The sequence below is a fragment of the Lepidochelys kempii genome, chromosome 1 (assembly GCF_965140285.1).
Source record: "Lepidochelys kempii isolate rLepKem1 chromosome 1, rLepKem1.hap1, whole genome shotgun sequence".
In the NCBI taxonomy this organism is placed as follows: Eukaryota; Metazoa; Chordata; order Testudines; family Cheloniidae; genus Lepidochelys; species Lepidochelys kempii.
In genome coordinates, this window is record NC_136380.1 from 220,148,562 (window position 1) to 220,171,012 (window position 22,451).

The 22,451-nt window shown below is 39.7% G+C and overlaps 1 protein-coding gene across 10 annotated transcripts in view; it reads left to right on the forward strand.

The window, feature by feature from the left end:
• Positions 1–22,451, forward strand: part of FERRY3 (FERRY endosomal RAB5 effector complex subunit 3) — a 32,781-nt gene that overhangs the window by 877 nt on the left and 9,453 nt on the right. For 3 of the 10 annotated variants that reach the window (XR_012155290.2, XM_073314686.2, XM_073314676.2), the window contains exons 2-12: positions 1,088–1,246; positions 1,453–1,647; positions 2,080–2,225; positions 3,092–3,273; positions 7,265–7,364; positions 7,451–7,572; positions 12,390–12,496; positions 13,207–13,404; positions 15,763–15,891; positions 18,495–18,569; positions 20,823–21,025. Coding sequence is in view for 9 of the 10 variants with exons in the window: in XM_073314686.2 (XP_073170787.1) it covers positions 1,135–1,246; positions 1,453–1,647; positions 2,080–2,225; positions 3,092–3,273; positions 7,265–7,364; positions 7,451–7,572; positions 12,390–12,496; positions 13,207–13,404; positions 15,763–15,891; positions 18,495–18,569; positions 20,823–21,025 (1,569 nt within the window). In the remaining variant the exon portion in view is untranslated. Of the gene's footprint in view, positions 1–8; positions 481–1,087; positions 1,247–1,452; positions 1,648–2,079; positions 2,226–3,091; positions 3,274–7,264; positions 7,365–7,450; positions 7,573–12,389; positions 12,497–13,206; positions 13,405–15,762; positions 15,892–18,494; positions 18,570–20,822; positions 21,026–22,451 lie in introns of those variants that run through there. The other 7 variants (XM_073314715.2, XM_073314696.2, XM_073314724.2 and 4 more) reach the window with 5 other exon arrangements.

The window sequence follows — 22,451 nt, forward strand, 5'->3', positions numbered from 1 at the left end:
CTGCGGGCGGAGGCTCTGCCCGGCGCTGGGGCCGCCTCATCCCCGAGCCCCAACGCCCCGAGTGCGAGCAGCGCCGGGCTTGGGGCTCTCACGCGTGGGTCGTGCTGGCCCGTGGGGACAGAAACTCGTGGCCGTGGCTCTAATTCAGCCTTTCCAGCGCTGCCGGTCGGGGAAGGAGCGTTGTGGTCATTGAGTCTGATCCCCAATTTAACCTAGGGAACCGTGTGTCAGAGGAGGCTAAAGCCTCAGACATCATCAACTCCTTCATTTGTGCAGTGGTGCCCTAGAGAGCTTTTCTCCACCCCATCTTACCCCGACCCTCAAAAATCCCAGGATCCAGCTTCCCACGGATAGTAGGATGGTGCTCTGCGGGTGACAAGCCTCTTTTAATGCAGCCAGAGAAGTTCTATCTGCACCAGGTCCCCTCTGCTCACATAAGCACCGGGGACATTGTCGTCCCATCCACCCTGTTTCATTAATGTATGTGGTTATAAAACGTGGTTACTTTTTGCACTTCACCAAGTTTGGATGATGAAAATAAACTAGCCAGTTTCACTTTCTGTTCTCTTGAACTAGTACAATGCTGTAAGGTTTGAGTTGCAAACCTTGCCAGGGACCGTTTAAATACAAACAGACTTCTAAGCTGTGGTGTTTTTAAATTCATGCAAACATTCATTTTAGGTTTTGTAACTGAGGTCTTGTTAAAATTGTTCTATTACTTTTGTGTAAACCCCTCAAAACAACATTTTTTATTCTAAAATTTACACTTACCCCTGAATATTCCCTCCCTGTTTTAATATATCTGCATTAAGAGGAAGTGAAATCCTAATTAACATGTATGCTCTCTTTGGGCCTGAACCTACAAATGCATACTATTGGATGCAATGTTTGATTTCAGCAAGACTAATTATGGCAATGTGCACTACCCCATCGCATGCTTGAGTTTGGGGGCCTACGCCAAGTTTTTCAGAAATGGGTGCTAAATCCATATTTAGTCATTAAAATTAGTGGAAGCTTCCAGGTGCCCAGCACTTTTGAAAATCAAGCACCTTATTAAGTACCTAATTGTGATTTTTCGGTGTCTTAGGGCAAGTCTACACTATGGCACTACATCGGCTGTAGCGCATCTGGTGAATGTACACTATGCTGACGGGAGAGCGCTCTCCAGTTGGTATAATTACTCCACCTTGGCGAGAAGCAGAAGCTACGTCGCTCACTGGGGGGCTTTTTCACACCCCTGAGCAACGTAAGTTATATCAACGTAGGCTATAGTGTAGACCTGCCCTCAATGTATTTTTTAAAAAAATTAATTTAAAAAAAAAATTGGCTATTATGTCCACTTCCCTGAATATTTTAATTATTGCCAGAATCACGTTTTGTGTTTCCTTTTGTTCACGTTTGGAATATGTGAATATATAAACGATACAACATGCTGTTTTGCTTATTATGCAGAAAACCAACAAAAGAAGATGAAGGCCAATAAAGGAAAAACGTACACTAGAGAAAGAGAGTTTTTGTATAACTTCAATGCTGGAAATCAGCACTTAGTGCTTACAGTGCCTATCAAATTTCCTGTGCAAGAGAATGCCAGTCATTTGCATGGACGTCTAATGCTCCTGCACAATTTACCATCCTTCATAGAAAATGGTGAGAATTGGGTTTGTAAATGATCAGTGTCATATGTATTAATGACAGGTTTCAGAGTAGCAGCCATGTTAGTCTGTATCCGCAAAAAGAAAAGGAGTACTCAATGAAGTGAGCTGTAGCTCACAAAAGCTTATGCTCAAATAAATTTGTTCGTCTCTAAGGTGCCACAAGTACTCCTTTTCTTTATGTGTGTTAATGTGCTGTGACAGACTAAGCAAAAGAGTATTATTTCTAAAAGATTTTAAAAGGAATTTTTAATAATATTTAGCTGTTTTTATGGTTTGACTGCATATTAATATACGAGGAAGGAGCGTGGTCAAGTAAATTTAGCAGTTTTAAAGTACATGTTCATGCAGTTGTTAGAAATTTTCTTTATTTTAACTATTCATAGTAAACTCTGATTGATAACACATTCTTTTCTTATTACAATAGACTTAAAGCAATCTCTTAGTCAGTTCATAGAAGGAGAATCCATAAAAGATTATGATAAAGAAGCAGAGGCGGCCCTTGAAGCTGTGAAATCAGGAGAAGTGGATATGCACCTGCTGGCAAATGCTTGGGCTAAAGCTTATTCAGAGGTCAGATGCAAAAAGAAAAGGAGTACTTTTGGCACCTTAGAGACTAACAAATTTTCTGAAATATGAATTTCCAAAGGTTTGCTACGTGTGAAGTCTTTCAAAATGTATGTAGGCAGCATTAGAAATTACACTGAAATTCAGTTTTACTGATCACCCCACGTGGTGATAATTTGGCTATTCAGATAAAATCTGAGGGCTCATTCTGCAAGTTCTTAATCATGTCCGTGGAACTATCCATGAAAGGACTACTTCAGTAAGAATTTGCAGAAATGAGCCCTCAGGGTAAAATGCTGCCCTTTAATAAAGGGCAGCAACTCCCATTGAAGTCTGTGTAAATGGGGGCAGACTTTATCCTTGTACTTTGCATAAGACACTTCCTATTGATGCTGATGTGTTGGCCCCTTATTTACACCGATCAGTAAGAATTTTTGTTGAAGAGATCCAATTGGAAATGATTTAGCTGATTTTTTTTTTAAGCGTTCTCACAGGTAGGAAATAATAAATCATTTTTATTCAAACTCCGTTTCAGGTAGAGCATGTTATTTATGATTATCAGTTCATCCACATTTGGAGGTTGAGCAGTCCCTGTTCTGTTATTTCCACCCTAATGTACTGGGGGAGAGAATGTTTGTGATAGAAATGAAGGGAAAACAGAAGATGGAATGGGGAAATGGAGGAGACAGAGAAAATTTCAAAGATAAAAGTAGATGGGGGAGAGAAGCCAAATTAGAAAAGGAAAATTTTTAAAATTTTGAACAGTGTACATTGGCACAAAAATTAACTCTGTCATTTTAAATGACTTTGGTTCTGTGTGTTTAAAAATGTCCATAGCATTCTTTAAAATATTTGACTTTATTACTTTCTAGACAACATTAGAACATGCAAGACCTGAAGAACCCAGCTGGGATGAAGATTTTGCGGATGTGTACCATGATCTGATACATTCTCCAGCTTCTGAAACTCTGTTAAACCTGGAACACAATTATTTTGTTAGTATCTCAGAATTAATAAGTGAAAGAGATATGGAACTGAAAAAATTACGAGAAAGGTATTTTTAAAATGTCTCATTAAACCCGATGTTTTCTATATGACTCTGTTACAAGCTCTGCAAATGAACAGTTAGCAATATAAGGCTTATTTTAGCTTTCTTTTTCCTTCTTTAAAAAGAGTACAGGTCAGTTAAAATATAAAAATGTGACTACATGTAATATTTGTTTCAACTTTGAATCTAATCAAAAGCTAGAAAATGTAAAAGCTAAGGTAATCTGAATCACATTATGTTCAAGTTCCACATATATTCCACAATGTATAATTTTTTTTAAGTACATCAGAATTAGGAAGCCTGCCAAACAATCAGTGGGGCCACCGGATGATCAAGGTGCTAAAGGAGCACTTAAGGAAGACAAGGCCATTGCCGAGAAGCTAAATGAATTCTTTGCATTGGTCTTCACTGCAGAGGATGTGAAGGAGATTCCCACACCTGAGCCATTCTTTTTAGATGACAAACCTGAGGAACTGTCCAATATTGAGGTGTCACTAGTGGAGGTTTTGGAACAAATTGATAAATTAAATAGTAGTCAGTCACCGGAACCAGATGGTATTCACCCAAGAGATGTGAAGGAACTCCTAATATGAAATTGCAGAACTACTAATTGGTATGTAACCTATTGTTAAATCATCTTCTACACCAGAGGACTGGAGAATAGCTGATGTGATGCCAATTTTTTAAAAAGGCTCCAGAGGTGATCCTGGTAATTACAGCCCATAAGTCTACAGTACCCAGGGAAATTAGTTGAAAGTAAAATATAGTAAAGAACAGAATTATCAGAGACAGAGATGAACGTTATATGTTGGGGAGGAGTCGTCATGGCTTTTGTAAAGGGAAATCTTGCCTCACCAATGTATTAGAATTCTTTGAGGGGCTTGGCAAGGGTGATCCAGTGGATATAGTGTACTTGGACTTTCAGAAAGCCTTTGAGAAGGTCTATCACCAAAGGCTCTTAAGAAAAGTAAGCAGTCATGGGATACGAGGGAAGGTCCTCTCATGGATCGGTAACTGGTTAAAAGACAGGAAAGAGAGGGTGGGAACAAATGGTCAGTTTTCACAGTGGAGAGGGATAAATAATAGTGGTGCCCCCCAGGAATCTGTACTGGGACAGATAATTATACTGTTCAACATATTTATAAATGATCTGCAAAAAGGGATAAACAGGCAGGTGGCAACCTTTGAAGATAATACAAAATTACCATATATACTCGATCATAAGCCGGTTCGTTTATTAGCTGACCCCCCTCAAGATGGATAAGTAAAAATGGAAAATTTTTATGACCCGTTCATAAGCTCACCCTATAATTCAGGGGTTGGCAAACTTTGGCTCCCGGGCCATCAGGATGGGCCGAGACAGTTTGTTTACTTCAAGCGTCCGCAGGCATGGAGGTAAATCTAAGTAAACAAAGTGTCCCGGCATGCCAGCGGCTTACCCTGGCAGGCCGGGATAGCAACTGGTGGGGAAATTTTTCTGGGTGGGAGAAGCTGGGGGTCAGGGGAGTAACCCCTGTGACCACCCCCCCAACGTGGCCCCACCCGTAGCCCGGGACCCCCACACTCTCCCCAGCCCATCCCTTCCCACCTTATCTGGGGAGGATGTCTCTGGTCTGGCCGGAGCTGCTCCGGCGGGCCAGACCAGGTGGCACAGCCACAGCATGTTCCAGCGGGCTGGGCCAGGCAGCATGGCTACAGCGTGCTCCAGGGGGCTGGGCAGCGTGGCCACAGCCTGCTGTGGGGGGCGGGGCCGAGCGGCACAGCTACAGCCTGCCATCCTCGGAGCTGCAGCTGCTTCGGAAGCTGGGGCAAGAGCAGCATGGCCAGAAGCTCCGGCCCCGCCTCTTCCCTTCTGGCTCTGCTGCCTCTCCTTGCTCCCCCTGTTGGGGGGAGGGGCTGTGTCCCACCTCTCCCTCTCTATACCGTTCGTAAGCCGACCCCCCTCTCTGATGTTTCCCTTTTTTACTAAAAAAAAAAATTCGGCTTATGAACAAGTATATACAGTACTCAGGATAGTTAAGTCCAAAGCAGACTGAGAAGAGTTCTCTGTTCTGTTCATTCCCTCTGAAGTATCCGACACTGACCACTGTCGGAAGACGGGATACTGGGCTAGGTGAACCATTGGTCTGACCCAATATGGCCATCTTTATGTTCTTGTTGTATTTTTAAAGGGAATGTATTATATAGACAATGCAACATTTATTTATTTAGATTCTTGAAAACACAAAAAGGCCCCTAAACAAAAGCTCCAGTACCTTTTAACATGCCTTAAGAAATGCAGACCAACCACTTCCTCACACCAAAAGAGGGAGAGAGAACCTCCACTCCAGCCAATGATTATAGCTTATTATAATACATATTATTGGAACATTGGATTCTAGATAACTGGTAGACGGTTGAAAAGCTGCAAAAATCCTCTTTATCCACTAGGGAAAGTATATGCAATGCTTTCCTTTTTAGAGCAGAAATAAAAGCTTAAGCTGAAACATTAATACACAGAAAAATATATAACCATATAAAATATTAGTTAAAAAGGGACAGTTGTGAGGCTTCATTGTATTAACACCAAAGTGACCCAATTACATAGCTTGTTGAGTAGCAAGTGAAGGTAAATTTCTCAAAACATCAACCTTCTGATATTATACCCACATTACAGAATGCATGGATGCATATTTAGTTTTTTCTCACAGTATGAAGTTACTTTATTCATGCCAGTTATGGAGACATTAAATTGCTACAATATGGGTATAGTATAAGGCTCTGACTGCTAATGAATTATTTTCTCAGTGAATCACATGTATGGATAAGCAGAAAAAAGAGCACATGGAAATAGCTCCACATTCTATCTTGCAGAGCTTTTCTATGGTATAACTGTGTATTGACTTCAGTGGAATTTATTTTCATGTACTTTGCATGACCATGAATCTTCATATGTGAGGGGCTATTGAAGTTACACCAATTGCGTGTAGGTGTTATATAGTCTATTTACAAATGACCTGATTCGAAAACCCTGTCCCTAGGTTTTAAATTGATGTTTTGTACCAGGTATTGCTCCCAGTTCTGTGCTGTGTTGAGCTGATCTTTCCCTGGAGAAAAGTGTGCCTGCAAAAGAAACCATGAGGCAAGTGACATAAGAGGATTAAAGAAAGGAAAGAGAGTATTAGCTGAGCTGGCTCAGATGATTGGTGCTTATGTGATACTGAAACTTTCTTTGAATGTAGCTCACACTGGAAGTTAGTCCAATATAAAGTGATTTGGCAGTCTCAGTCCAGTTTCTGATGGTTAGGTATCCACATCACAGAAACACTACCAGTTGATAGTCTCACATGACTGAATGGGTTCAGAAATTAAACTATCCTTTCAACACAACAGATATTCCCTCCAACTCAGAATTGAGAGAAGCTTGTCCTGCTCTGTTTCTGTGAAAAGGATTTTAGTATCCAGGTTGCTTAATTTAACACACTTCACCTGCTTTAATTTTTTTAAAAGGAAAAAGATTAAAATAAACTGTATTTAAACTATTTTCAACAAACAAAACAATGACATCATCCTGATATGCTGAGATTTGAAAAGTTGCTACTGCACATGTGGAAATTGACTTTTTTTTAAAATAGTTGGTGTTGATCCACAAACTGTGTGTAAAAAGTTCACTCTTAAAAGGAGTCAATCAATAGCATTTATCTAAAGCTAACAAACCTTCCTATACATGGTTTGTTAACACTGGATAAAAAGTTGCGTAAAAATCTGCTTGCTTTACACAGATATACCCAGTGAAGTCCTTTGCACTACTTATGTGGATAAGTTGAGTGGGTTTGGCTCTGGATTTCTGATTTTTTGCCTTCAAGTTTAATTTATATTTAAAACTACCTTGAGAATGAAAATGTTGGTGATGTAATTGACAGCGATAAGTGGCTAAGCTTTCAACATTGGCAGAGACATCCAGAAAGTTTACTTAATGTAATTAGGCATTGGTCTAAATGATTGGCTTCCGTTTTAGACAAGGAGCAGAAATGGATAAGGTGATGCAAGAACTAGGAAAATCACTAACAGATCAAGATGTAAATGCATTGGCTGCTCAGCATTTTGAATCCCAACAGGTAAATTAAGTTCAGTGAATTGGAATAAATCATGCAAAGAGTTGTCTTAAAAAAAATGAATTGGTTGGACTGATGTCTACTTTTAGGTTTTGGAGAATAAATGGACCAGTGAACTAAAACAGTCCACCGCCATCCAAAAACAGGAGTATCAAGAATGGGTGATAAAACTTCATCAAGATCTAAAAAATCCCAACAACAGCTCAATCAGGTATTTATCTCTGCTGTAAAGTTCTCTCTAAATATTCTTTCTGTTCAACTACAGTAGTTTACAGGACTCACTTTTTACTAGTTGTTCTCTCATAATAGTCATTTAAATTGAAATAATTTACTGAAAGGCTGAGAGCCGTTGAAAATAGAACCATCACATGTTCTTTTATAGAAGAGAGAAAATATATAATAATTTAGGCCCATGCAAAATGTGTCTTTAAGTTGTCTTCCTACTTTACCTTACTATTTAAAATGTATATTTCTAATATAATGTTCCAGAATGCATTCTGAGGTCATTTAGGAATGGTTTGCGGTATCACAGAATGTGCAGGGTTTATAAACACTAAATTCATAGTACAGGATTTGATTGAATGTAATCTAAAGGAAATTAGTGGATGTTACCTGGCAACTGGAAAAAATTCTGGTTTTTTGTGACTGCTGGTGTGCTTAGGCTGAAGAAAGGTTTTCTGACTGCAGGCTAGGGTGTGTAGAGGCACATTCTTGCTTCCCATCTTGTGGGAACTGCCTCCTACACTAGTGTGCAGTGTGCTGCTGCAGGTTCCTAACTACTCCCTCAGGCCAGATACCAGAAGGGAGAGTATAGTTGCAGGGATAGGTTAGGGGTGGGAAGGAACCAGTATGGAGTCCACAAGTACTTGTACAAGTATGCCAATTGGTATGGCCAGCAATAAGAGGAGGCAGGTTTGGAACACGAGGCTGTTGACCTGCTTGGGAGAAGATGATTGCGGGGGCGGGAGCAGGAGTTGGTATTTAGTGAGATAACACTGCAGCATCTCATGCTCTCTGGAGGATAAAGGAGAAGTGAGGATGGAGACTGCTTCCACTGGAGTGGAAAGAAAGAGGGGAGATAATGAAAACCAGAATACTTTCAGTATAGCTCAGTGTTCTAAGGATTATAAATTGACATGGAGAATATTGCAATACATATTTAAAGTGTGTTTGGGAGTACTTTCCAGTTGTCAGGTCATTTCGAGAATACATACTCAGGAGTATATAACTGTAAAGCAAAGCTGAGCTGCTCTCCAAGGTAGTGAGCAAGGGTCATACAGTAAAAATCAGTAGCGGTGCTGTCATAAATCTAAAGGGAAGGCTAACCAACTTTAAATCCCTCCTGGCCAGAGGAAAAAACCCTTTGACCTGTAAAGGGTTAAGAAGCTAAAGATAACCTCCCTGGCACCTGACCAAAATTACTAATGAGGAGACAAGATACTTTCAAAGCTGGAGGCGGGGGAAGCAAAGGGTTCTCTTGGTCTGTGTGTTGCTTTTGCGGGGACCAGAGCAGGAATGCAGGTCAGAACTCCTGTAAAGGGCTAATAAGCCATCTAGTTAGATATGCGTTAGGTTCTGTTTTGCTTAAATGGCTGGTAAAATAAGTTGTGCTGAATGGAATGTATATTCCGGTTTTTGTGACTTTTTGTAACTTAAGGTTTTGCCTAGAGGGATTCTCTATGTTTTGAATCTGATTACCCTGTAAGGTATTTACCATCCTGATTTTACAGAGGTGATTCTTTTACTTTTTTCTTCAATTAAAATTCTTCTTTTAAGAACCTGATTGCTTTTTCATTGTTCTTAAGATCCAAGGGTTTGGGTCTGTGTTCACCTATGCAAATTGGTGAGGATTTTTATCAAGCCTTCCCCAGGAAAGGGGGTGTAGGGCTTGGGGGGATTTTGTGGGGAAAGACGTTTCCAAGCGGGCTCTTTCCCTGTTATATTTTGTTAGATGCTTGGTGGTGGCAGCAATACAGTCCAGGGACAAAAGGTAAAATAGTTTGTACCTTGGGGAAGTTTTAACCTAAGCTGGTAAAAATAAGCTCAGGGGGTTTTTCATGCAGGTCCCCACATCTGTACCCTAGAGTTCAGAGTGGGGAAGGAACCTTGACAGGTCCTCTAGTCAAGTCCCCCCCGTCCCCCCCGTTCTAGAATGTTTCTGATTACACTGTCAGTTTAAAACTAACCAAGTTGACATCTAAACCATCACAGAATATAATTGGCCTTCATAGTTAACAGCTCACTGACGTGAATAGGCAGTTCATGCTTTTCAGAAATATTGGGCCTGACGTGCCTCCCACATTGATTTTTACACCAGTAAAACTAGAAACTTAGAGGAGTGTGATGGGATATACAAACCATACATTGGCATGGAAGAGGTTAAAGGATAATATTGGGCCCAGATAGCCCCACCCCTCCAACCCTGCGGAGCCTGCTGCAACTGGAGAGGGTTGAGAGCAACCCAGCTCAGAAGGGGGTAGGCTGCAGAAGGAGTGCAGACCTGTTGTGCAGGCTCCTGGAAAAGGGGCTAGAGCCGCCTCCCTGAAACACCAGGACTACATACTCTGCCCTGCTTGAGTCTGACAGTTTGGTGTCCTTTTTATTGTTTCTTTTTCCTATTTTGAACCAGAAGCAGAGAGTGTTGTAGGAAGTGACCCAGGGACGGTAACAAAGAGGGTCCACACTCCTCCCAGGGTTCAATGCTGATCACCTTCCTAGAGCCCTAGGTCAGAGTCCAGTGGAGTGGCCAGACCTGGGCTCCCCTACCACTACCCTCCCTCCTCTGGCTGACTGGTTGCTAACTACTAGATCACCCAGCTCACCGAGGACCATACCAGTGTTTCCTCTTAATTTTTTACGTCCACATGTGGAATGAATTTTGTTATGTGCACCAATATGGAGGTGATGTGTGACACGACACCTTCATATTGGTGCACATAACAAAATTTGTGTGGTGGGGGTGGGGCCAAGGGGTTCGGAATGTGGGAGCGGGCTCAGGGCTGGGGCAGAAGGTTGGGGTGTGTGGGGGGTTAGGGCTCTGGCTGGGGTGAGGCTGGGGATGAGGGGTTCAGGGTGTGTGGGGGGGGAGCTCAGGGCTGGGGCCAAGGGTAGGGTGCAGGGGTGAGGTCTCCGGCTAGGGGTGAAGGCTCTGGGGTGGGGCCAGGGATGAGGGGTTTGGGGTGCGGGAAGAGGCACAGGTCTGGGGCAGAGGGTAGGGTGCAGGGGGTGAGGGCTCTGGCTAGGGGTGAAGGCTCTGGGGTAGACCTGGGGATGAGGGTGAGGGATGTAGGCTGCCCAGGGGCTACAGTGGGGAGAGAGGACTCCCCCCAGCCCTCTCTCTCCACAGCAGCTCGGTGCCCAGGGAGAGGTGCCTCTCCCCGACTGCGACAGCTCCAGTGGGGCTGGACTGGGCCGAGGGAGGGGCTCCTCTCTCCTGCAGCTCTGGCGGGCTGGGCCGAGACGAGGGAGGTTCGCCTCTCCGCGCTGGGGCCCTGAACCCCGGTGCAGAGCTTAATAGGCAGCTGCGCGGCCCGTGCAGCTTAGAGGGAACTTAGGACCCTACTACAATCAGTTTCTCCCAATTTACAGCTGTGTAAGGTGATAGGACCTAAAGACTGAAACTGATTCTCCTATTTGCAGATTCAGTAAGAAAAGGCATCCTGCCATATGAAGGTTTTCTTCACAACTCACGACCAGAAGGGCTAGAAACAGTTTTTAAGAAGCATTCATAATTCTGAGGTCCCAGTTTTGTGTGCTCAACTTGAGACATTTTGGTTCAGTTTTTTATTGGGTGTAAGCTGATGTAGCTCCAGAGTTGTCAGTTTATACTAGTTGAGTTTCTGACCCTTGTTTATGATTTTCAGAGTACCAAGAGCTGTAGGTCCTTAGCACATCTGAAAATCATGCTCAAGGTCTCAAGTCAGGTGGTACCCAAAAATGGAGCTATACCAACTGAGGCCCCAGTTCTGCAAATGTTTGTGGATGGAGTAGTCCTGTTGCGTTTAATAGAACTACTCATAAGAGTTCACAGGATTGAGATCTTTACTAACACTTTCAAAAGTTGGAGTCTTAATTTTTGTAATTAAAACTTTAATTATGCAGAAACAGATAGAACTTCCCAGGTGCCCTAACACAGCATGCTGTCTCTTACTGTTTCAGCCGCACCCAGTTGTGAGAGGAGACTGAAAAGTTGTTAATGATTAACTTTAATTGATTTGGAAGATGCTATTTACACAATGGAGAGAATAAAAATTAAATCTGTTTTTAAAAATAATACACTGTTGTTCAACTTGATACTCATTACTTTTTTATTTTTCCTTCTTGTGACGTTTGTCTTAATCTTCTAATGTTGCAGAAATAAACATGCTTTATTTATTTGTGTATGAGTTGCACTAAGCATGTTGACAACAGTGTTTTATGGAAACAGCGTTTGTCTTCTGCCGGGGAATCCAGCAAGGGGAGCTTTGTGATCTTAATGTACCACAAAAGAAATTGAGACTTTCATATCATTCATTATAAGCAAACGGTGGATTTTTTTTTCTTTTTTAAAGGAGTGTTTAAAAGCTTTCCTACCAGATTGTAACAATTTAAAAATAGGTCTAATTTTAAGCTCAGATTCCTTTGATATCCCATTTTAAAACACCCACAAATGGATTTTTATAAAATCCAGCAACTGCAGAATTATTTACTGGATGCTCTCAACAGCTAGGTTAAGAGGAGAAATTAAATATTTTTTTTATCTTAAATCTCCCCTTCTTATAGTGGAATCTGTGACTTCTGCTTATCTTAGGATAGAGCTGGGAGCTGTAATCTCTCTGGGCCATACCACTGTATTTTAATTATAAGGCTGCAGCCATCTGCTCTGTTTCATGCAAATTATATGCAGCCTTTTGGCTTCCACTGATCGGTTGGGCAAAGTGTGTATGTCTCTAGCATAAAACAAAACAAAATTCTGCCTTTGAAAAGAAGAACATTAATGGGAAACCTACTAGAGCTTTTAAATTTTTTTTTTTTTTTTATGGATTTCAGTGAGGAAATTAAGGTTCAACCCAGTCAGCTGAGAGAATCTGTAGAAGGAAATGGAAGAATTTATGAAGAGCAGAGACAGTTAGAAGAAAGTTTTACTATTCATTTGGGTAGGTATAGTAACATGATCCCATAGATAACTGAGCACTGATTCTCAAGAAGTCATTAAGCTGAAGTATGATTATACTGGGAATAAGTGACAAAGTATTAAAATAATACCTGGAATAAGGCATCTTGATCTGTTGTAAGTAGCTAACTGAAAAACACTTTCTAGGGAAAATTTCATGATACAGTTAAAATGTTGTTTTTTTTACCTAGAGCCTGATTCAGCTTCTGTTAAAGTCAATGACAAAAGTTGAGAGTTGGATTAAACTCTACAAAAGAATTTCCAAAAATTAAATATTTTAAATGAACAGTTGTAATTCGTTTATGCAATTGTATTTTTTTAATATTTGACATGTGCTGACAACCTACATATTTCATCTTCTGTCTCGTGGTGGAGGATGGGACTTGTTTAGAGGCCTAGATTTACCTTCCTCTATCATACACACATTGTCTTATCAGACCCTTTAGTCTTATAAATTGCTACTATCGGTAGTATAAAATCTTGACACCTTTATAGATGCTAAAGAAAAAACCTCACTCATTACCCTCATTTGATTATTTGTTGTGTATCTCCATTCTAAGTCTTGGTCACGCACGTACACAATGCATATTTGAGCATTAAAGGGTTGATAGCAATGAGTACTCTAGTTCGTTATTTAGTAATATTTATGAAGTTGTTTGTATTCAGCGCTCTTTGCGTTTGCTTTCTATACAGGAGCCCAGTTGAAAACCATGCATAATTTGAGATTATTGAGAGCTGATATACTGGACTTCTGTAAACACAAACGCAATCACCGAAGTGGAGTAAAGCTTCACAGACTTCAAACTGCATTGTCACTCTATTCAACTTCTCTTTGTGGTCTGGTTTTATTGGTAGACAACCGAATCAGTTCATACAGTGGCATCAAAAGAGGTAGGTCATCTCATTCAGTGCATTGTGGAAGTGAACACCAAAGTTACCCTTGCAATCTTTACTCTTGCTCCCCATCCCTTCTCAGAAAGAAGCAATTCCTATGAAACTTGATTTTACCACAAGTCCTCCATTTCTCTCTCTATCTGATAGATCTCAAATCTTGTAGCTGAATTTGCTTCATCTCTGTCCTAACATAACTACTAAAATAGTCTTGCAGTGTCTGGATCCCTCTCTCACTTGCCCACTCTGGAACTTGCTTAATAATAATAATTAATAATAATTATGTGCTGCACTGCCTATATCTTTACAAAGATCAAGGTTTTCACAGTTGGGTGCCTAAAACTAGGCTTTAAAATCCATATTTAGGCATCTAAAATGAATAGGCCTGAGTTTCACAAGTGTTGAGCGCTGCAAATTTGAATGGAAGTCAATGAAAGTTGTATGCGCTTTCTACTCCAGAAAACGGAACTGGTAGCAGTTGTGAGAGCACCCCTTTTAAATAGCTAGACTTGTATAAATGGTTATCCACTGTGGGCAAGGCAACTGACATTTTATTTGCCCCTGTTCCAATCTTGGCCACATCGGCTTTCTCTGAACTGCATTACAGACCTCTCCCAGCTTCCTCCTGAAATTCAGTACAAAAATGTTTACATTTCAAATGTTTGTTTTGGCCAGAGCCACTGTTACTGGTTGGGTCTCCTGTCCCTGACATCCTGTCATATCCTTTCCTTAAAAAATACTTCCAGTGAGAAGTAAAGTATTCCAAGAGAATAAAAACAGCGTAGCAGAAGAAACTGCAGCATGATATAATTGCCAATACTACTATTTCTCGGCTGCTTCGGTTCCTAAAAGTATGTTTCATACTCTCAATAATTATTTTTATTTTTTTACTTATTTCAGTTTATCAAAACAGACAAAAAGCTGCTAGTCTTAATCCCTAAATGTCCTTGACAATTATTTAGAAGTCCTAATAAACAAAGATTTAAAAAGGCAGCAATTTCTGTCATATACAGCAGCACCTAATTAGAGCTAAGGGGGGAAAATGTCTTCTGCCTAAAAACCACTTCTTAAGAAACATTCTCTTTCCCAAAAGCCCTCTTAAAAGATTAACCTGGTCACATGCCGTGGAGGTCAACGAGGTGTATATAAAAATGCTTACTACCTGACTTTTCAATCATTAGCTTCCTTATTTAGTGAATAATAGCAAAAGCACCATGTGCACTCTACAAATTTTGAAGATATTTTCCCATTCAGTTTGTTTTTAATAACAAATAAAAACCTGAACCCGGTGACTTTTATTTAGAGAGGGACTGGAGGAAAATTCTTAGGCCCCGATCCTGCAACATAAACCTACAAGTGGATTGTAGAGCCACAGTGAAGATAATGGGGCTCCATAGGTGCACAGCATGGATCAGGGCCATATTATTTGTTTAGGGCTGACAGTGTGCTCAGTGCTGTACAAGAAAGAAGGTCTTAGAACTTACTTTGATAGCTTTGCTTATGTAGCCCCAGTGTTGCAGATATTTTATACACATGCTTCACATGGATAGTTTTGTAGTGCCCTGCAAAGATTTCGAAAGCCTTATCTTTGCTCATGTGAGTAGTCCCACTGAAGCGTGTGTGAATAAAGTTAAAGATGTGTGAGTGGTTTTGAAAGACAGAGGTCTTGTGTGTGTGTATAGAACCTAGCAAAATGGGGCCTTGATCTTGGTTGGAGCCTTTATGCACCTCTGAAATACTAATAGTAATTAATTTTGTACCAGAATTGAACTTTGATCTAGAGAGATTCATAATGTTATTCTGTTGTTCACAGAGAGGATAAGGAATCTGCTACCAGCTGGGGCACTCTTCTATAGTTGTAAAGTCTGTGTTTCTGGTGTTGAAGAACTAGGGTTCTGATTCTGGCTTTCTAGATATGTTGTGTGAAAAATGTATCTATATATGCATTTTCTCTGCAGCACATAACTTTTTACACTAGTAGTCATTCCAGTTGTTGGTAACTAACACTCTGACACATTTCACTAAAATATTTATAGGAGGTACCAACAAAAGAAATTACAGCATTCAAATATATGTCTTACAAAATAAGAGAAAAAAAATTTATGCACACAGTATTTGTTTGGTTCAGGCATGGTCTTTTAGGGTTACTTGGTATGTAATATCAGTCTTTGAAGATTTTCCTTTTTAAATCTATTTATTTAAAAAATGTTCTAGCTCTCTTGTAAATTGTTTGAATTTAAAGTGGAGCGCAGTAGATACATTTGCTATTCTCACTAGCTTGCTAGAGTTCTAGCACAAAATTATATAATCTTCACAGACAAAAGCTGCAATTTGTGTTTTAAACTTACTTCCTTTTAGATTTTGCAACAGTTTGCCAAGAATGCACAGATTTCCATTTTCCTGGGATTCAAGAGCAGCTTGAAATTGTGCAGCAGGTTGTACTTTATGCTAGAGCACAACGCAGCAGTAAGTCAAAAAGACAGCATGGTCAGTGGCAATCAAAATTATTTTTCTTGAAATAGAACATCCCTGTGACTAAATGCTTTGTGTGTGTATGTCTGTAAGGGCAAGTCACTTAACCTCTCTGCACCTCAGTTTCCCTATAGGTAGAACAGGGATGTACCTCCATAAAACACATTGGGATTGGTGCGGGGGATGAGTGATATATATAAGCACACAATAGTTTATTAGATCACTTTTGTCTCTTTAAGCATAAAGGGTCTGCCAGAGTATGATTGTCTGAAACTAATATACAAAATTTGCAATAGAAGTAAGCTAGAGAGCTCAGGGAAGACAGAAACATTAGGGGCTTCTGTGGTCTCCAATATAAGTTACGTTTACTTTGCTTCGTAGCAGTAATTCAGCTAGCTCTCTTTTTACTTTGTTTTCTTAAAGGTTCATATGTAGGCAGAAACATTCATCTGTTAGATCCTTTCTCTTCTTAAATCCTGATCTCCAAAAGACAGGATCTGATATGTAGTAAGCAAAGAGTAATTGTCGTCTTTGATATTGTTTACTCTATCTGGCACTGAATTAACTTGAGACACATTGGTCCTGGTGTGGAGAAATCTACCTGGCACAATTTTATAACTTTTACCAGTCCCTCTGTTAATGCATAGAGCAATATTAGTGTTATCTCTTTTCAAGCTACTGATGAGCAGATATCAAGGGTTCAAACATGCACTTTAATATAGTGCACATTGCCATATATCCTAACCTTCTACACTTGTGCATGTGTATCCTGTAACGATTGTAACAGCATTGTGTGTCCTGTCAGAAGTTAGGCTCAAGCCCTAAAAGAAAATACTATAAGTAAAGCTAATTGTTATGATACTTTCACTAATTCTGTATAGCCGGAGTCACGTTTTTAAAAGAAAAAAGATAGAGGTACTCTTCCAATGTCCTCCCACAAAAGAAGCTGCCTGCTTGAGAGGCCACTCACGATAGATTGAGCAGATAATCCGAATAGTCCTCTGGGCTTGTTTACCTCTCAGTGGTGGTCAAATACACCCATAGGTTCTCCTGGATGTCTTGGATCCATCTTATTTTTCTCCCCTCCAGTCAAGTGGCAGTATCTCCACTTTCATGAGGCCAATATGAGATGTTAGTTATACTTAAAATACACCAGCAACTGAGTTAATGCCCTGTATAATGAATGGGGAAGTTCACCCCTTTTAGAGCTATTGTTCCAGTCTATCTGTAAACTTGGGCACATAACGTGGCATCAGTTAACAGAAAAAGACTTAATTAAAAAAAATCTTGAGATTCTGGTGCACAAAGTGGCAGCTTGAGAGAGGTTCTGGCTTGCTGTACCTTCTCCCTCTCTCCAATTTAAGCCTGCCCATAGCAATGGACAAATTGTAGTCTGATTTATTTTTTTATTTTCTATCCAAAGATTTAGAAATTTCAATCATGTGGAGGGAGTTACGATTTTTTCCCTCACAACCACTGGGTAGTAAAGAAGAGAATATCCTGACTAACATGAGGACCAGGGGGAAGTGCATCATTCACCACTCTACCTTGTATTTACAAGTGGCTAAGAGATTGCACAAAATGGCAGGAAATCTTCAACCACATGCTGTTGAGGCAGTACTCATACTTTTGTTTTCATGCAAAGAAGTACTTATGTGGTTTAAGTGAGTCAGTAACGTGAGTAGGCTCACGAAAGTATATAGAGAAACTATTTTCCTTTAGGAACCAGCATTTTGTAATAGACAGTCTTATGAAAGTAGTTTTCAGTATTTTCTTCACTTCCGGTTTTATGTGAACATCTCCATAATTTTCCTTGATACAAAGAAGTAACTCATTTTCATGTAGTAAATCATTATGTTGTTTTCTTATTTTTACACTCCCTTTAAATTCTTTTTGTATAAAAGAAATGGTAAATTGTTGGTTATATGTTAATGAGCTTCCACAAACATTTATGTTCCTGTTTGCAAATTAAAAAAAATCAAGTTACTGCTCTCCTCTTATCTGTAAGATTCTGATGTGACTTTAGAGAATTAAGACCATAAAAATAAATGAAAATTAGGAGAAAAGCAGGGAGAGGGCAGTTTTAAGAAAGGTTGAGAACCACTGCTCTTCTATTTACCATAGTGGGCCACATCCACACAGTATGCATACTAGCTGTATGGCCCTGAGGCTGTTACATGGGCCTCAGATGTGTGCTGATTCAGCCACAAGTGGGCTGTGGGTTGAGAACCACTGGCTTAAAGTGACTATATATTTATATGGCCCCAACATGATAGTATCTGAGTGCCTTGCAAGTACAGTGATATAACAATCTTTCTTCCTTCCAAGTCTGTTCATAGCATTCTGTTTCTATTATATTTTGGGTGCATTTGGTTTTCGGAGTATGCCTAAATAAAGGACTGCGGTGTGAAAGCTAAGTCAAAGAGATGATTTTGCATTTAGGACCTGATCCAAAGCCTACTAGAGTCCATAAAAAGATTCCCATTAATTTCAGAGGGCTTTGGATCATCTCCTAAATTCTTACAATGTGATGAGTGGAAATATTTAATGTCAGTTTACCAAGGCTAATATAATAAATAGCTTATATACAATATATTTAATGGTTACATTACATACAGATTCCGTAAATAGAAATGGTGGAAATGAAGATAAGTCCAAGAATATTGAACGAAACCAATCAAATATTTTGCCTGGTGAGTACTGTTATGGGGATTTGTATTTGTTTTTTGTTTTTTAAAGCAGACTGTGCTTTATAGATACATATTTTTCTAGTTCTAAATTCAGAGCATAAATTTGAAACTAAGCACAACTTGCCTTGAATAAGAGAGGAGGGGTGTTCTTGTGGCTAAGGCATGGGTCTGGGTGTCAGGACATCTGGTTTCTATTCCCAGCTTTGCCACTGACTCGCCATGTAACTTTAGGGAAAGTCACTTAACCAATCTGTGCCTAAGATTCGTTTTGCAAAAAAAAACAACCCAGCTTACAATATTTGAAGGAGTATTGAAATATTTTCAGAAAACAATTGTCTTTTAAAATAGTTGATTCTAGTCACTATTGTTGTGACCCAGCAAAGCACTTAAATATGTGCTTAACTTTAGGCAAATGAGTAGTTCCACTAAACAGTACTAAAGCCAGTGGACTACTCCTACACTTAAAATTAAGCATATTCTTAAATGCTTTATTTAACCAGGGACTTCAGGAGGAAATATCTCTCATTGCTTCTCCGTGTATGTTGTCCCATTAGTAAGAAAAGTTTCTGTAGAAATGATTTGAACATCTACACACAACTTGTGCACTATTTAGAAACAGATTTAGTTAAATCAGGGCAATCCCTAATGTGGACACTTTTTTCAAACACCCAGTGGGTGTTTTAAATCAGTTTAGTTTAATTACAAGCCAACTTAAGATAAGACCTTCAAACTGATGTGAAGGTGTCCATGCTGGGGGTGTGGCGGTTGCACTGACTTCATTAAAGCTGTTTCTAAACCAGGGCAGTTAAATGAATGTACAAACTGCATGTAGACCAACCCTATAGGGAGAATAACATTTCTCCCTTGTTTTGTATAAGCATTGTTGAAATTAGCCTACCAGAACCAAAGGGCCCAACTCAGAACTTTGTTTCTCTTGCCACCTCCCATCACAAGCATTCTTTCCTTTTGCCTCCTTTACTTTGTCTGTTTTTTTTTTTTTTTGGTGCACACACCTCCTTTCCTTTCTATTGACCCTTTTACCACTCCCTTTATAATTCTCTTGTATTCCAGTTCGTTCACATACCTGTCCTTCAGCCACTTCTAAAACTCTTGGTATTTTGTGTGAGTGGTGGTAGAAGAGTAGTGTTAAGTTCTCCCCTCTTTTCTCGCTCCACTTTCCAGCTGGCGTGTTAGCCACTTTTACAATATCCTTCATTTCAAAAATATTTTGTTCATGAAAATCTGCGTCCTAATGATGCTGTTTCTATATCCCATCTTTATAATTTGGTCCCAATCCTGCAGTGAGATTCACACAGGTGAACCCCCCCCCCCCCTTGAGATTTCCCTCTTGACTTCAATAGGGCTATGCCCAAGTGCATCTGTTTGTTGGATTGGCATCTTAATTTGTGGTGGCTGTCCCCAAAATTTCCTCACACCTTCATCTCTGTTACTTTGTGGGCTAATATCAGATCCAAGACTCCATTGCCCCTCCTTGCTTCCTCCACTTTTGGGATTAAAACTGTTCCAAGTCTAAAAATACTTTTTGACAAATTGTTTTTAGGCAAACCTTTTAAAATTTTTTAAACAAACCTCAGTATTTAATATCCCCCATTACTACACCTTCTTTTTAATTTTGATGCTCTCTGATAACTTGCTTCATCTTCCTGTACATTCCTGTTAGATAACCCACTATCCTTTCCCACAGGCTTTTTGTAGCCTTTATTTTAACCCATCCATTTTGGGTATTTCCGCCTCCCACATCTGTCTTCACTTCACTGCTTGCGTATATGTTTTCACTGTTCCACCTCCTCTTTATTTTTTTTTCTCCTTTGACGTCTTCTACCACATATAGATCGTATCTGTCTATATTGGCACTGTCATGCCTTATTACACCAGATCTCTGATGCCAACTACATTCAGTGGAAAAGCATGAAAATAAGTCTTGGGTCAATGTGAACAGGGGAAGGGTGTCACTGTTCTGCAGGTTTTTACATCTGTTAGTGTCTTTTCTTATTTATAGCTTCTGATCTAGGTTAGATGGGCACATTTTGCCTTGTGTCTTTAAAATAACAGTACGAAAGTACAGCAATTGATTTTATTTGATAAAGGATTGGATCCACATCGGATTCAGACCATTAGTATTAAAACATTTACACTGTCATTCCCAGCATGCTTTGATGTTTATTATCTATGTTTGTATTTAGTATAGATTACTAGCATGATAGAGATTACATTGTCTCTTTCATTATTCTGCAGGAGAATTTTACATCACACGCCATTCAAATCTTTCTGAAATTCATGTTGCTTTTCATCTGTGTGTGGATGATAATGTAAGGTCTGGTAACATTACTGCTCGGGATCCTGCGATCATGGGCCTCAGAAATATTCTCAAAGTTTGCTGTACACATGATATTACTACAGTTAGCATCCCTCTTCTGCTGGTCCATGATATGTCAGAGGTAAGTAAAAACAAACAGCAAAAAAACCAGCAAAACCACCCAGTAATCTAACTTCTATGTTTGCACTCAGAAAGGTAGCGTATTCCTAGATCAGCTCATCTAATTGAGAAAGCTCTACAGTAGTTGTGCCATATTCCCAGTTTTCATCAATGTTCTTGAAAAAGAGTGGAGATGAGAAATTTAGAGCATACTAGTACTATTTAGATCTGTTCTGTTTATTATTTGTAGATAGTATAGGATGGTCTCAGTCTTTATTTTAAAAAAGAGGGGGATTGGGAGGAAAAAGCAACCTAACTTAAAACGCCACTTTCAGCATTGCATATTCCTTCTTCAGAAACTAATCAATCTAACCCTAGTCTTGCAAAGGAATCACCAGTAGGGATCCTTGCATGTATACAGAGTATGTGTGACTTAAATGGCATTCCACACAGACATAGGGTCTGCACAGATTCTTTTGTAGGATCAAGACCTATTATTGTAAAAGATGTAATTGTGCAAAAGTTAGGAAACTTTCAGTTAATGTTGTGCAGAATTATATACTTTAACCTCAAAGTTTAGAACTAGATAATTAACTCGCTTAAAAATGAAATCTTATCTCTGATATAAACATTTTTTCAGGTCACAAACCTGAGGTGATCTATGCAGGCATGAGTCTATTCATGTAGATTGGTTATCAGAACTTGAGTCTTAGGTTTTAATTAGGGAGGGAGAACATCAGTTGATTCCTACGATATATTTTGTGGATTTTCTTCTTCAACCTTTAGTTCAGTTTTATTTTCAGTTGCATATCTTAAAACAAACAAACAAAAACAAAAAACAAAACAAAAGAAATACCCTGTTCTTGTACTCTAAGGGCAGGTCTGCACTACAGCCCAAGTAGATATAACTTACATTGCTCAAGGGTGTGAAAAATCACACCCCCAAGCGACGCAAATTTTCACGTTCCACACCAGCACTGTGTCAGTGGGAGACACTCTCCCACCAACATAGCTTCTGCTTCTCGCCAAGGTGGAGTAATTATGCTGACGGGAGATCACACTCCCGATGGTATAGCATCTCTTTATCAGATGCGCTACAGCGGTGCATCTGCATTGGTGCAGCTGTGCTGATGTAGCACTGTAGTGTAGACTTACTCCTCATTTTCTGATGGGATCCTAGTTAAAAGACATGTTCTACTGTGTGAAACTGAAGAGTAGAATTAACACCTAGTTCTTTAGATTCTTAAATGCTAATTTCTTTTATCTCCCTTTTTGTATTGGTTTTCTGGTTTAAGCATTTGCAAAATAAACATTATGACCAGCATAGTATGTGTAGATTAGGCAAAACTATGTATTCATCCTTGATATACTTTGTGAATTGAATTGGAAATGCTGGTAACAAACAATTTACTGCAGCTGGCTGGCCTAATTTAAAACATGCAACTTCT